Genomic DNA, 11,348 nt, shown 5'->3' with positions numbered 1-11,348 from the left:
AAGTGGAAGACAAAAAGAAGTGGGAAGCTTAATAAACTATCTACCTGATCTGACACCTGACTGGAGAGATGCATCTAGTCCTATATACATACTGTTCACTGAAGCCTCACGACCCTCAGACCCTCACGGCCCCCCTCTTGGACCCCCTGCAGTTTGCATACAGAGCCAACAGGTCTGTAGATGACGCCATCAACATGGCCCTACACTTCATCCTGCAGCATCTGGACTCCCCAGGAACCTACGCCAGGATCCTGTTTGTGGACTTCAGCTCTGCCTTCAACACCATCCTTCCAGACCATCTCCGAGGCAAGCTTTCCCAGATGAATGTGCCTGATCCCATCTGCCGGTGGATCACTGACTTCCTGACGGACAGGAAGCAGCATGTGAGGCTGGGAAAGAATGTCTCGGACTCCCGGACCATCAGCACCGGCTCCCCTCAGGGCTGTGTTCTTTCTCCTCTGCTCTTCTCCCTGTACACCAACTGCTGCACCTCCACCCACCAGTCTGTCAAGCTAATCAAGTTTGCAGATGACACCACCGTTATTGGACTCATCTGGGACGGGGATGAGTCTGCCTACAGCAGGGTTGTTGTGGCTGTCCTGGTGCAGCCACAACAACCTGGTGCTGAATGCCCAGAAGAAAGTAGAGATTAGGGATGGGTACCGGTGTCCGGTGCCATCACATAAACGGTAGTAACCAGACCGAAAAGCAGCGCACATTTCGGTGCTTTATTTCGGTGCTTTTTTTTCCCGAGCTGTGATACACTTCTAGCCAATCATTTTACGTTTCCCAGGATAGTAGGCGGGGCCAGGTACGTACGTTCAGTTAGAGCAGAGCTACAGATTAAAAATGTCCAAGGCGAAGCGGTCAAAAGTCTGGCTGTACTTCACAGCAAAATATGCAAACTCAGCAGCCTGTAACAAGTGCTTTAAGCTGATACTGTGATACTGTCAAAGGAGGTAACACCTCGAATCCGATGAAACACCTGGCGACGCATAGCGTTTTTTTTAAAAGCCGAGAAATGCGCCGTATTTGATAGGTTGCTGCGAGACCTCACACCGAGCACGTTGGGTGGGTTGCCAGTTATCGGACCCGGAGCAACAGCCCCCAAAAACCCGAGGAATAGAGTCCTGGCCCCTAGCCCTGCCAGTGTAGCAGAAATGATGAGGATATTGATGCAGCAGCAGCCGTTCTTCTCTGCGTGAGTCGCTTAATGTTGTTCGAGTGTAATTTACGTTGAGTAGGCTAACCACGTTATTACATTAATGCATGTAAGGTGAACTAGCAAACATCATCATAGCTACATGCGGCTGTCCTCTTGTTTGATGGCAGATACTCCCTTCACCCTGGACAAAAAGGCTAAAATGACCAAAGAAAAAGTGGGAAACAGCTGAACATGAGAGGTTTTTGGACAAAGTTTGTGTTTTTTCCATTGTTTAAGCACTGCTTCCAGCCAAGAGTGATACCATATATGCCCCATAGCTGCAGAAAAGGCTAACATTGTTATCTTTTTACAAAAAACAAACAAACAGCTGAACATGAGAGGTTTTTGGACAAAGTTTGTGTTCTCCATTCTTTAAGCACCGGTTCGAGCACCGTTTAAGCACCGGCACAGTTTCAAAAGTACCGATTTTGCACCGGTATCGGATAAAACCTAAACGATACCCATCCCTAGTAGAGATTATTGTGGACTTCAGGAAGCACACAGCCCCACTCCCCCCCATCATCCTGACTGACACCCCCATCACCTCTGTGGACTCATTCCACTTCCTGGGTACCACCATCACCCAGGACCTGAAGTGGGAGCCCACCATCACCTCCGTCATTAAGAAAGCCCAGCAGAGGATGTATTTCCTGAGGCAGCTGAAGAAATTCAACCTGCCAACACGGACGATGATGCAATTCTACACTGCAATCATCGAGTCCATCCTCACCTCCTCCATCACCGTGTGGTACGCTGAAGCCACTATCAGGGACAAACAGAGACTGCAGCGTGTTGTGCGCTCTGCTGAGAAGGTGATTGGCTGCAGACTCCCATCTCTGCAGGACCTGTACACCTCCAGGACACTGGGGTGTGCAGCTTGGATCTCAGCTGACCCTTCTCACCCTGGAAACAGTCTGTTTGACCTGCTCCCCTCAGGCAGGAGGCTCCGGTCCATTCGCACCAGAACCTCTCGCCACAAGAACAGTTTCTTCCCCTCTGCTGTTGGACACATGAACAAAAATCGTATGACTGTTCCCACCACTAACACATGACCCTACGCTGTGTTCACTGCATCATTCCATGTTTAGCACTGATCACCACCTGCACTCATGTATATATCTATCTACTTAGCACTTTTAATTCTTATTCTTATTTTTATTTTCATGTCTATTTTAGCGTAATTTATGACAGTATGTTTGCACTGAAGCACCGCAGCAATTTCCTAATGTTGTAAACCTGCTCAACATTTGGCAATAAAACCCTTTCTGATTCTGATTTCTGATTCTGAAATGATTTCATTAGAAGGATGGCTGTCAAGTAGCCATTCTTCAGTAAGGGATACAGGGAAAAGGGATGAGCTATGTCACATTATACAAGAACTGGATTGAAACTCGGTGGCAACAGGTCTGATTGAGTGATGAATCCAAATCTGAAACTTTTGGTTCAAATCAGTATGTACAGAGGAGGTCAGAGAGAGAGGTTCAACAGTGAGTGTCTACAGCCATCTCTAAAACTATGGAGGCTCTTCTACGGTTTAGAGGTGTATTTCGGCCCGTGTTTCTTATCTTTGACAAAACTGATGGAGTTATGAATGCAGAAAAGTACCTTCAGATTTTGATCCACAATGCAATAACATCTGGAAAGCAGCTGACTGGCAACAACTTAATTTTTCAACATGACAATGATCCAAAACACTTTTTGCACATTTCAATAAATCACTGCATGTTTTTGACATGGTGGTTTGCGCAGTTATTTGACGGGAACAGGGGCAGACCTACTGTGGTGGCATGGGGTGGAAGTTACCACCATAAAATAATCTCTTGCAATAACAATGTTGTTTATTAAAATAAAATAGCATTACCACTTTGAGCCTAGCTACAATGAACATTGAATATACATTATAAAACTGAATATATGGCATAGTGTTATCCCCTCCCCACCAATTAAAAATGAACGTAAGAATGAAGGTGAGTTTTATTAACCCTCTCAGGTCGATGGATGTGCAGGCGTGTCCAAATCACATGACTGATTAAAGATGACAGAGCAACAAGACGCAGCCACGCTGAGTCTCCATTTCAACTTGTGTTGAAATTGAATGGACTTCAAACTATATGTGTTGATAGGCCACAGAAAACCAGGGTCATCACATGTGATGCTTTTTTCTGAATACTACATTTAGCGCAGGAGGAAATGGTAAAAACTGTGATTTCTAAGAACACCGCTTGCAAGCATTATCTGTTTGCAAGCAAAACACAAAAAACAAGACAAAAATGCAACCCCTTTCCTGTTGTGCATCAATGCACCAATGTACCATGTTGACCAATCAGCATTCGGTTGATTAGGAACAGGGAACAGGTTTTGGGACTAACAGTGGCAAGAGAGAGTGAGTGAGAGAGAGACAGTAATATCCATAGCGAGCTTTGAGATGTGAGAGATTTGTTACATTTGGCATGTTTGGTGTGTAGTTTTGCTTTGTGTGTAAAACAATGAGGGCACTAGTGAATGCGACAGAGGCCACCAAAGGTAGACTGCAATGTGTCTCCAGCTGGATGTGCTCCTCTGTCTTGTGCTGGAAACAAAGCATTTTTTGGAGTAGCACAAATAATTTGTCACATCTTATTGTGATACCCTATTGTTCTTTAATTTTAGTTTTAGTAGTGGTTTTAAACTTTTGTACAAAAATGGCTCAGCCATTGGCTGCATTTTGGGGTATTTTTTTTGCAAACTTTACTGTTTGCAAAAACCCCCAAATAATTTGCCTACTTGGATTCTATGGGGTTTTTGTGTCATTTTAAATCAGTTGTGTTAATACAGTATGTTAAAATGAAAAAATAACTTTACATTTATTTAGACATGCGAGATTGTGCCGAAAAGCATGATACCAAACAAGGCAAGATAAACAGTTGAAATATAGAGGTAAAATCACAAATAATAAAAAACGACTAATTATACCCTGGACCCCAGAGGGTTAACCCAGTAAATTTTTGGTAAAAGAAAAAACAAACAAGTCTTCATGGCAGTGGGGATTTCTGACATCTTGTATAAATTAAAGCATATAAGATTTTGATTATTCAATAAAAAGAGTGTGAAAAGTTAAACTTGTATTTCTAACTGATCCACCTCATTTTGTGTAGCTTCTGGATTTTATACTTATGCTTAGTTATTATATATGCTATACAGTGCATAAAATCAAAATTAAATTTTTTATGTAACTGAAATATGGGCTAAAGAAAGTCACAGACTATGTTTATATGAAATGTGCATACTTATAGCATTTGACGTATTATAACCATAAATAACACATATTACAGAATGTAACACCTGCACACAGGGGCGTTCGTGGCCTGTTTGGTGCCCTGGGCGAGCACTCCCTCAGCAAGAGTATGCAAATGGACAACAAACAGCCATTATAATTCATCATACACTGACAATAGCAGACAAATCAACAATACACCTCTCCCAATTAATGGCTAATTAATATTATGCTAAACACAGTCCAAAACATTCAATAAGCAGTGTTGGGTAAGTTACTTTAAATTAGTAACTTAGTTACATTACTAGTTACTTCTATCAAAAGTAACTCAGTTACTTCAAGTTACTCGTTACTTTCAGAGTAACTAGTTACTAGGGAAAGTAACTTTAGTTTTACTCAGAATTCTCTTGTTAATGTGTTGCTTCCGTAACTGGATACCCAACAAGATTGCCAGTCTTCTAGCTTGCTTACTTGCCACAAGTGCACTGTGCCACCTACCAATAGAAAGGAAAAAAATAATGTGCACATTTCCACGAGAGAAATCCCACGCCTGGACCGTCGTTGACCGCCGCATGATTCTAGCCTGCTTTTTACATCCAACACAAAAACTGCAGTCGTGGTGCTTTCGATTGTACTCAGAACTCGGAAATTCTGCCTTCTGAATAGGAAGATATAGGTAACGCCAGACTGAAGATGAGCTGCTTACAGAGCTGGACTGGGACAAAAAAAAAATCATCCCGGGGAATATGACTAGAGACCGGCCCACCATTATAGGAAAATCATAAAGCCTTTGAATGAAAACAAACGCTGTTGTGACAGTGATGTACACTGTTCTGATGGTATATATGCATTAATCTATCAATTGTTTGTTGTAAGACTCAGATAATTATTTTTTAAAACTGAGACATTTTAAATGAGAATAAGAAAGCATTTCCTTGTGCCCCCCTTTCCCTTTTAATTCCCTACATGGACCCCTGGCAACACTTTGCTAGACCCGCCCCTGCACAGTTACCAGCTGTCAGCTACTTAGAAAAGGATCCTGGTGTTATTTGTCTCTCAGAAACAGTTCATAACTTCCCTTCAACTCATTCATGTGACCTAAAAGGTAAACCTGTTTCTCCATCACAGCTCTGATGATTCAGTAAGGACATCTCCTGGTTTCATCTTCATGTTTCCATCTCATCACATAACCAAACCATATCATGACCAGCAGCTTTTTTGCAGCTGTGGCTCCAGCAAACATCAGCTGATACTAGAAATTAATATTAAATAAATTCTAACAACAGCTGATCAAGCTTAAACGTGCTGCTGTTGTTTAGCGCGACATCCGCTGGTTTCCTCTTTCTGGCGCAAAGTGGGCGATAAACAAACAAGAGAGCCGATCAGCTGATCATTGATCAGTTTCATGATTGAAGTAGAAACAGGAGAGGGAGGGGGAGAGGATGAGAGGAGAAGAGGCAGCTGTGCAGCAAAGACACAGAATAAATCCAGCTTTGTGTCTTTTTCATTGTAGCTGAATTACGGGACAAACTGTTCCTTTTCACCTCAATAAGAAACGGGTAATATTTTCTCTGAATACCAGACGATTCCGTTTTTTAAGGAACGGTTGGCAGCTCTAATAATTAGCCTTATGAACAAAATAAAGTTCAACATCAGTAACATAGCACCCACCCAGCTGTATAGAAACTCCGTCATGCTAGCTAGCACGCAGTACGAAAATAAACTCCACCTAAACTTGGTTTATATGTGACTCAGATGGACTGCAGGTCATAACTTCTTACCTGAAGTTCAGTTCACTTGACACTCTCGGACCAGCGGCCACTTCGGGTCTCTCCCCTTGCCTCCCTTTTCCTTCATCCACCTGCTGGCCTCCCCCACTTGCTAATGTTTCTGAATCTGTGGAAGCTCCGCGATAGCCACCACACGAAGTAACGAGTAACGACCCTATCTAAATCCCAGTAACGAGTAACGCGTTCCTGGTTTTGGCATAATAACTAGTTACCGTGCTCGTTACCACAATAATAACGTAGTTACTGTAACGCGTTACTTAATAACGCGTTAGTCCCAACACTGTCAATAAGCCACATCAGTGTCATCTGTCTGTCTACTGTTTACTATCATAGCCAAGTGGCTAACAAAGGTAGCTAACAAAGTTTTCCCAATCCCTACTAATGAATGTTATCTTGTTTCAGGATACATAATACCTGCCTTTATCCAAAGACACATCTGCTTACCTGTATCTTTTGCTCATTTCTCCTCTTCTTTACTCTATTTTTTTTATAAACCAAGGACCTGATGGCTTTGACCTTTTCTTGTCCATCTTGCATCTCCAGTATTAACACCCAACCCCACAACAGAAACTAATAGACCTACACCTTGTATAGGTTTTTTTTCTGGGATTTCACACAACCCAGGAAACCCAGCCTTTACTCCGATTGGTTCCCATGCAATCCCCAAAATGCGCTGGCATGATGTCGGGGCAGCATGGGTGCAAACAACTTTTTTTTGCCGATGCCATGATGCCACCCCCGCCGCGATGCCGCCCCGGGCAACCACCCATGTCGCCCATATCAAAAACCACCACTGCCTGCACATGTGTAAAGAAATGGCTGTGATTTTGCCACCCCGTTTGATTTCCATGCCACCCTAAGAAAATTTCTTATCCGCCCCTGGATAGGAGCACACCCGCGTGCGAGCACACGCACATGCACGCGCTAGCTGCGAATACACCAGAGCTCTCCAGTCAGTAGGACGTAGCGTAGCAGAGACACCGAAACGTAACGAAATAGCGAGATATTTTCCCGAGGAATTTTACAGCTGGTCGGCTCGCTAGCTGACGGCAAAGCAGGCATGGACGACAAGTCATTCACCAAGGAGCTGGACGGATGGATCGAACAACTGAACGAGTGCAAGCAGCTGACAGAGAATCAGGTCAAAGTCCTCTGCGAAAAGGTGAGGTTTACCAGGCGACTTAATATTAGTACCCCACATTATTAGCTTTCCGCAGTGCTAGCCGACGCTTAGCCCGTACAGCCCCCCCGAATGGCTCCTTTAATAGAAATATTGCCTGGACTCAGACGTTATTGCATGTGGCCTTACAGGAGCACACCATTTGACTGTAGCTGCATGCTGTGGATTTCTAAGACAAGCCGAGAAGATGGAGGGGGGATGCCTGCGAATGTTTTCCCTACCTACGCCCACTGCTTGTCCTAAAGCAGAGCCTAAAGTGCACTTACAGAAGCACACAAGAAAACTCTTTAATAATCAGATTTTTTTTTAAAAGCAGGAATATTGGAATCTGGCTTATTAATAACTTGTGTACTCCACAGGCTCCCAAACTGCACCACATTCTGGTACATGCTAACCTGTTTTCTTGGTTCTCATGCGTAGGCCAAGGAGATCTTGACAAAAGAGTCCAATGTGCAGGAGGTGAGATGCCCAGTGACAGTGTGTGGAGATGTCCACGGACAGTTTCACGACCTGATGGAGCTGTTTAAGATTGGAGGGAAATCTCCGGACACTAATTACCTCTTCATGGGAGATTATGTTGACAGAGGCTACTATTCTGTGGAGACTGTTACACTTCTGGTTTCTCTTAAGGTATTTCAAAAAAAGTAATCTTAACATCGATATGGACTTAAATTTTTTAATGAAGTAAAACTGTGCAGAACTGCAAATTTTGGTATTGATGCAATTCCAAGTAAACAAAGCCAGTATTACTGATACGTTTAGTGTATAAAGGCATCTTATTGAGGGGAGAGCAGTGTGTCATGATTTTTGAGATGAATGTTTATAAATTTACTGACCTTAGAGGATAGAAGCAAAGTATCCATCCTGTTGTGCTAGTTTCGATCTGATACCCGTATCAATATTTGGATTGATGCACCAAACTTCTATTACAAATGTGTTTTTCTTCGTAGGTAAGGTTCCGCGAACGGATCACAATTCTCAGAGGGAACCACGAGAGCAGACAGATCACGCAGGTGTACGGTTTTTACGACGAGTGCTTGAGGAAATATGGAAATGCCAACGTTTGGAAGTACTTTACAGATCTGTTTGATTATCTTCCCCTTACCGCGCTGGTAGATAACCAGGTAATGTTGTTTTTTCAGACCCAACCTGAAGGACAGGTGCACTGAGCTGTTATGTGTTGTTTATTTCATATTTCTTATTTGAAAGATATTCTGCCTACATGGAGGATTATCCCCATCAATAGATACACTGGAACACATCAGAGCGCTGGATCGCCTGCAGGAGGTTCCTCATGAGGTAAACACAGATTACGTAAATGCTTTTTAGAGATGTTTAGAGATTAATTTAGGAAATATCCCAGCTGTGACTGCTTTAGTGTAGGCATACGCATTCAAGAAAGTTCACCATGGAGTCTGTAGGTAATCACTGTATGCTCACTCTGTTCTTTTTACTGAATAGAAATTGCACTAAACAACACTGGCGTTCCCTTCGCCTTTCAGGGTCCAATGTGTGACTTGTTATGGTCAGATCCTGATGACCGCGGTGGCTGGGGCATATCACCACGCGGTGCTGGCTACACTTTCGGGCAGGACATTTCTGAGACATTCAACCACGCAAACGGTCTCACTTTGGTTTCAAGAGCCCACCAGCTGGTTATGGAGGTACTCTGACTTTGTTTGTGTACTACAAGTAATTCTGTTTTTTTCTTCGTCAGATGTACCCTTCACAGTCAGTGGCTATAAAATAGCTAACATGAAGCTGATGTCTTGATTTAGGGTTATAACTGGTGCCACGACCGCAATGTAGTGACGATCTTCAGTGCACCAAACTATTGCTATCGTTGTGGAAACCAGGCAGCAATCATGGAGCTTGATGACACGTTGAAATACTCCTTGTAAGTAAAGTTTGTCATGTCTAATAATGCAAACATATCTTTTTGCAATGAGGGGGGGATGCTACATACAAAGTTCAACAAAGCCAGTCTTTCATTACTTTAGCTGGCTCAGCAACACCTGGTTATCAACTTTCGCTGTTAAGTCACCCCTTATGTCATATGACTCTTCTTCCTCACAAAATGATCCCCGTGAGTGCTACCTACTTCAGTCATCGATGCTATCAGATGATAATGATAAAGTGGTGATGACTAGTCTATAATGAACATAATCTAGCAATTTAGTGCACAGAGCAGTAAAATAAACATTTTAATTCAAGTTAATAATTTTATGGCTGAGTGCAGTCTCAGTGCTGCTGTCTGTTCATTTCTAAGGTGATGGGTGCACATTAGAGCTCTAACACTTTAAACTGGATCCATTTAAGCATTAAAGGTTACTGTCTCATAGCCTAATGAAGGAGACGGGGAAATCTCTTTAGTTTGTTGGCAGATCAAATTAATGAAATTAATGTTATTCATTGAACGAATATTCCTGGTGTGCATTCTGGATTCAGCATAAATAATTACATGTACATTACTGTGGTAATGCATCGGGAATGTTTGCACTTCATTCAGTGGTTTTAGTTTAACAGCAGTTTAACAATCTATAATAAACTTACTGTAAATAAAAGAGTCAGGGAAAATGTGCCACTTTCAGCCGATAGAACATAACTTGCTCTCGACCAGGCTGAGCATTCAGCATAGGTTACCATGGTGATTTAGCCAGGCTACCTTTGTGACACAGAAACTCTTGACTTTAAAGTTGACATAGCTGGCTAAACAATTAATCTCACTTTGCTGACTTAAATAAATAAACCTTATTATTCAGTCTATGAGATGACGAGAGCCCTGCCCTTTGTTTGTTTTAGCCTACAGTTTGACCCTGCACCACGCAGAGGAGAGCCCCACGTGACGCGGCGTACGCCGGACTATTTCCTGTAAAGATCACTGCTAAGAACGGTAATGGGCTGCACAGAGGCTTGGGGAAAAGAAGCATTCAATCCCTCTCCCCTGAAAATGTGTGCCATAATTACAATAAAATGGAAACTGTAACGTCTAGATGAACACCACCGTCCTTTTAACTCCTTCCTCTCTGTGCATGATGTTTTAATTGCTAGAAATGATTGCTACTATGAACAATACTGTCATAATACCTGCTGGATTGTCAGGAAACATGAATGAACTAACGCTGAGAATAACGACTAGATGTTGATAAGCAGAGTGTGTCGCCACATACAGTATATACGCTGCATCTTTCACTCGGCATGGCCTCAAACAAAAGGTTGCAGTGCATACAATGTGAACTCTTTTCTTTTTGTAACCGAAGCGAAAGTGCTTATTTTGTGAGATGATAGAAACGAGTATGTTCTCTTTGCACTTTTGTATTTGATTTTTATCACATGGCACTGACAAACTTTGTTCTTTTTATATCCCGTTATAGTGTAAGTAGTTCTCTTTCTGCTGTCTCATATCCCATACGGAAAAGATATATATAAATCTTATAAAGTTTGTATCTGTCTTGTGTGAAACTTGTATGAAAAGCATATAAGAGTGAAAACAGATATAAGATCCCTTGAAAAGTTATATAATGAAACTTGTATGTTTTGGATACTTACTAAAACAATGTATGAAAGTAATGAGAAAGTGGCCACTTTCATGAGTAAATCATGTAAGCCTTATATGATTTACTCATGAAAGTGGCCAATTTCATGAGTAATCACATATAAGTTTTTACTATTTCTTTTCCATGTGGGATGGGAGTTAATGTATTTCATTTAACTAGGCAATACTGCTACAAATGACATCAGATGTAAAATAAATAAAAATAATAATATAACTTAATGTTTTGCACTCACAGCTATAAAAAAAATTAAAACTGGAGTTGCTGTGTCATTTATTTCCCCTTTTGTACAGCTTATGACATTATTCCCGAGGAGTGACCACTAGATGGAAACAGACACCCAAAATCGGTGCAGGTGATCAGCTCA

At 42.1% G+C, this 11,348-nt stretch overlaps 1 protein-coding gene across 1 annotated transcript; it reads left to right on the top strand.

Annotated features, from left to right (window-relative positions):
• The first annotated feature begins 7,092 nt into the window (after positions 1–7,092).
• Positions 7,093–11,259, top strand: LOC309690661 (serine/threonine-protein phosphatase 2A catalytic subunit alpha isoform-like). The gene is made up of 7 exons (XM_082507877.1): positions 7,093–7,409; positions 7,848–8,057; positions 8,378–8,551; positions 8,637–8,726; positions 8,930–9,091; positions 9,206–9,324; positions 10,230–11,259. The coding sequence occupies exons 1-7, from the start codon at positions 7,308–7,310 to the stop codon at positions 10,300–10,302; spliced, it is 930 nt and encodes a 309-aa protein (XP_082364003.1). The 5' UTR covers positions 7,093–7,307; the 3' UTR covers positions 10,303–11,259.
• Positions 11,260–11,348: the final 89 nt, after the last annotated feature.

Source organism: Aulonocara stuartgranti (genome assembly GCF_965226115.1).
Source record: "Aulonocara stuartgranti genome assembly, chromosome: 2".
Classification (NCBI taxonomy): Eukaryota; Metazoa; Chordata; class Actinopteri; order Cichliformes; family Cichlidae; genus Aulonocara; species Aulonocara stuartgranti.
The sequence above is the reverse complement of the archived record's forward strand: the minus strand, read 5'-3'. Positions and strand labels throughout refer to the sequence as shown.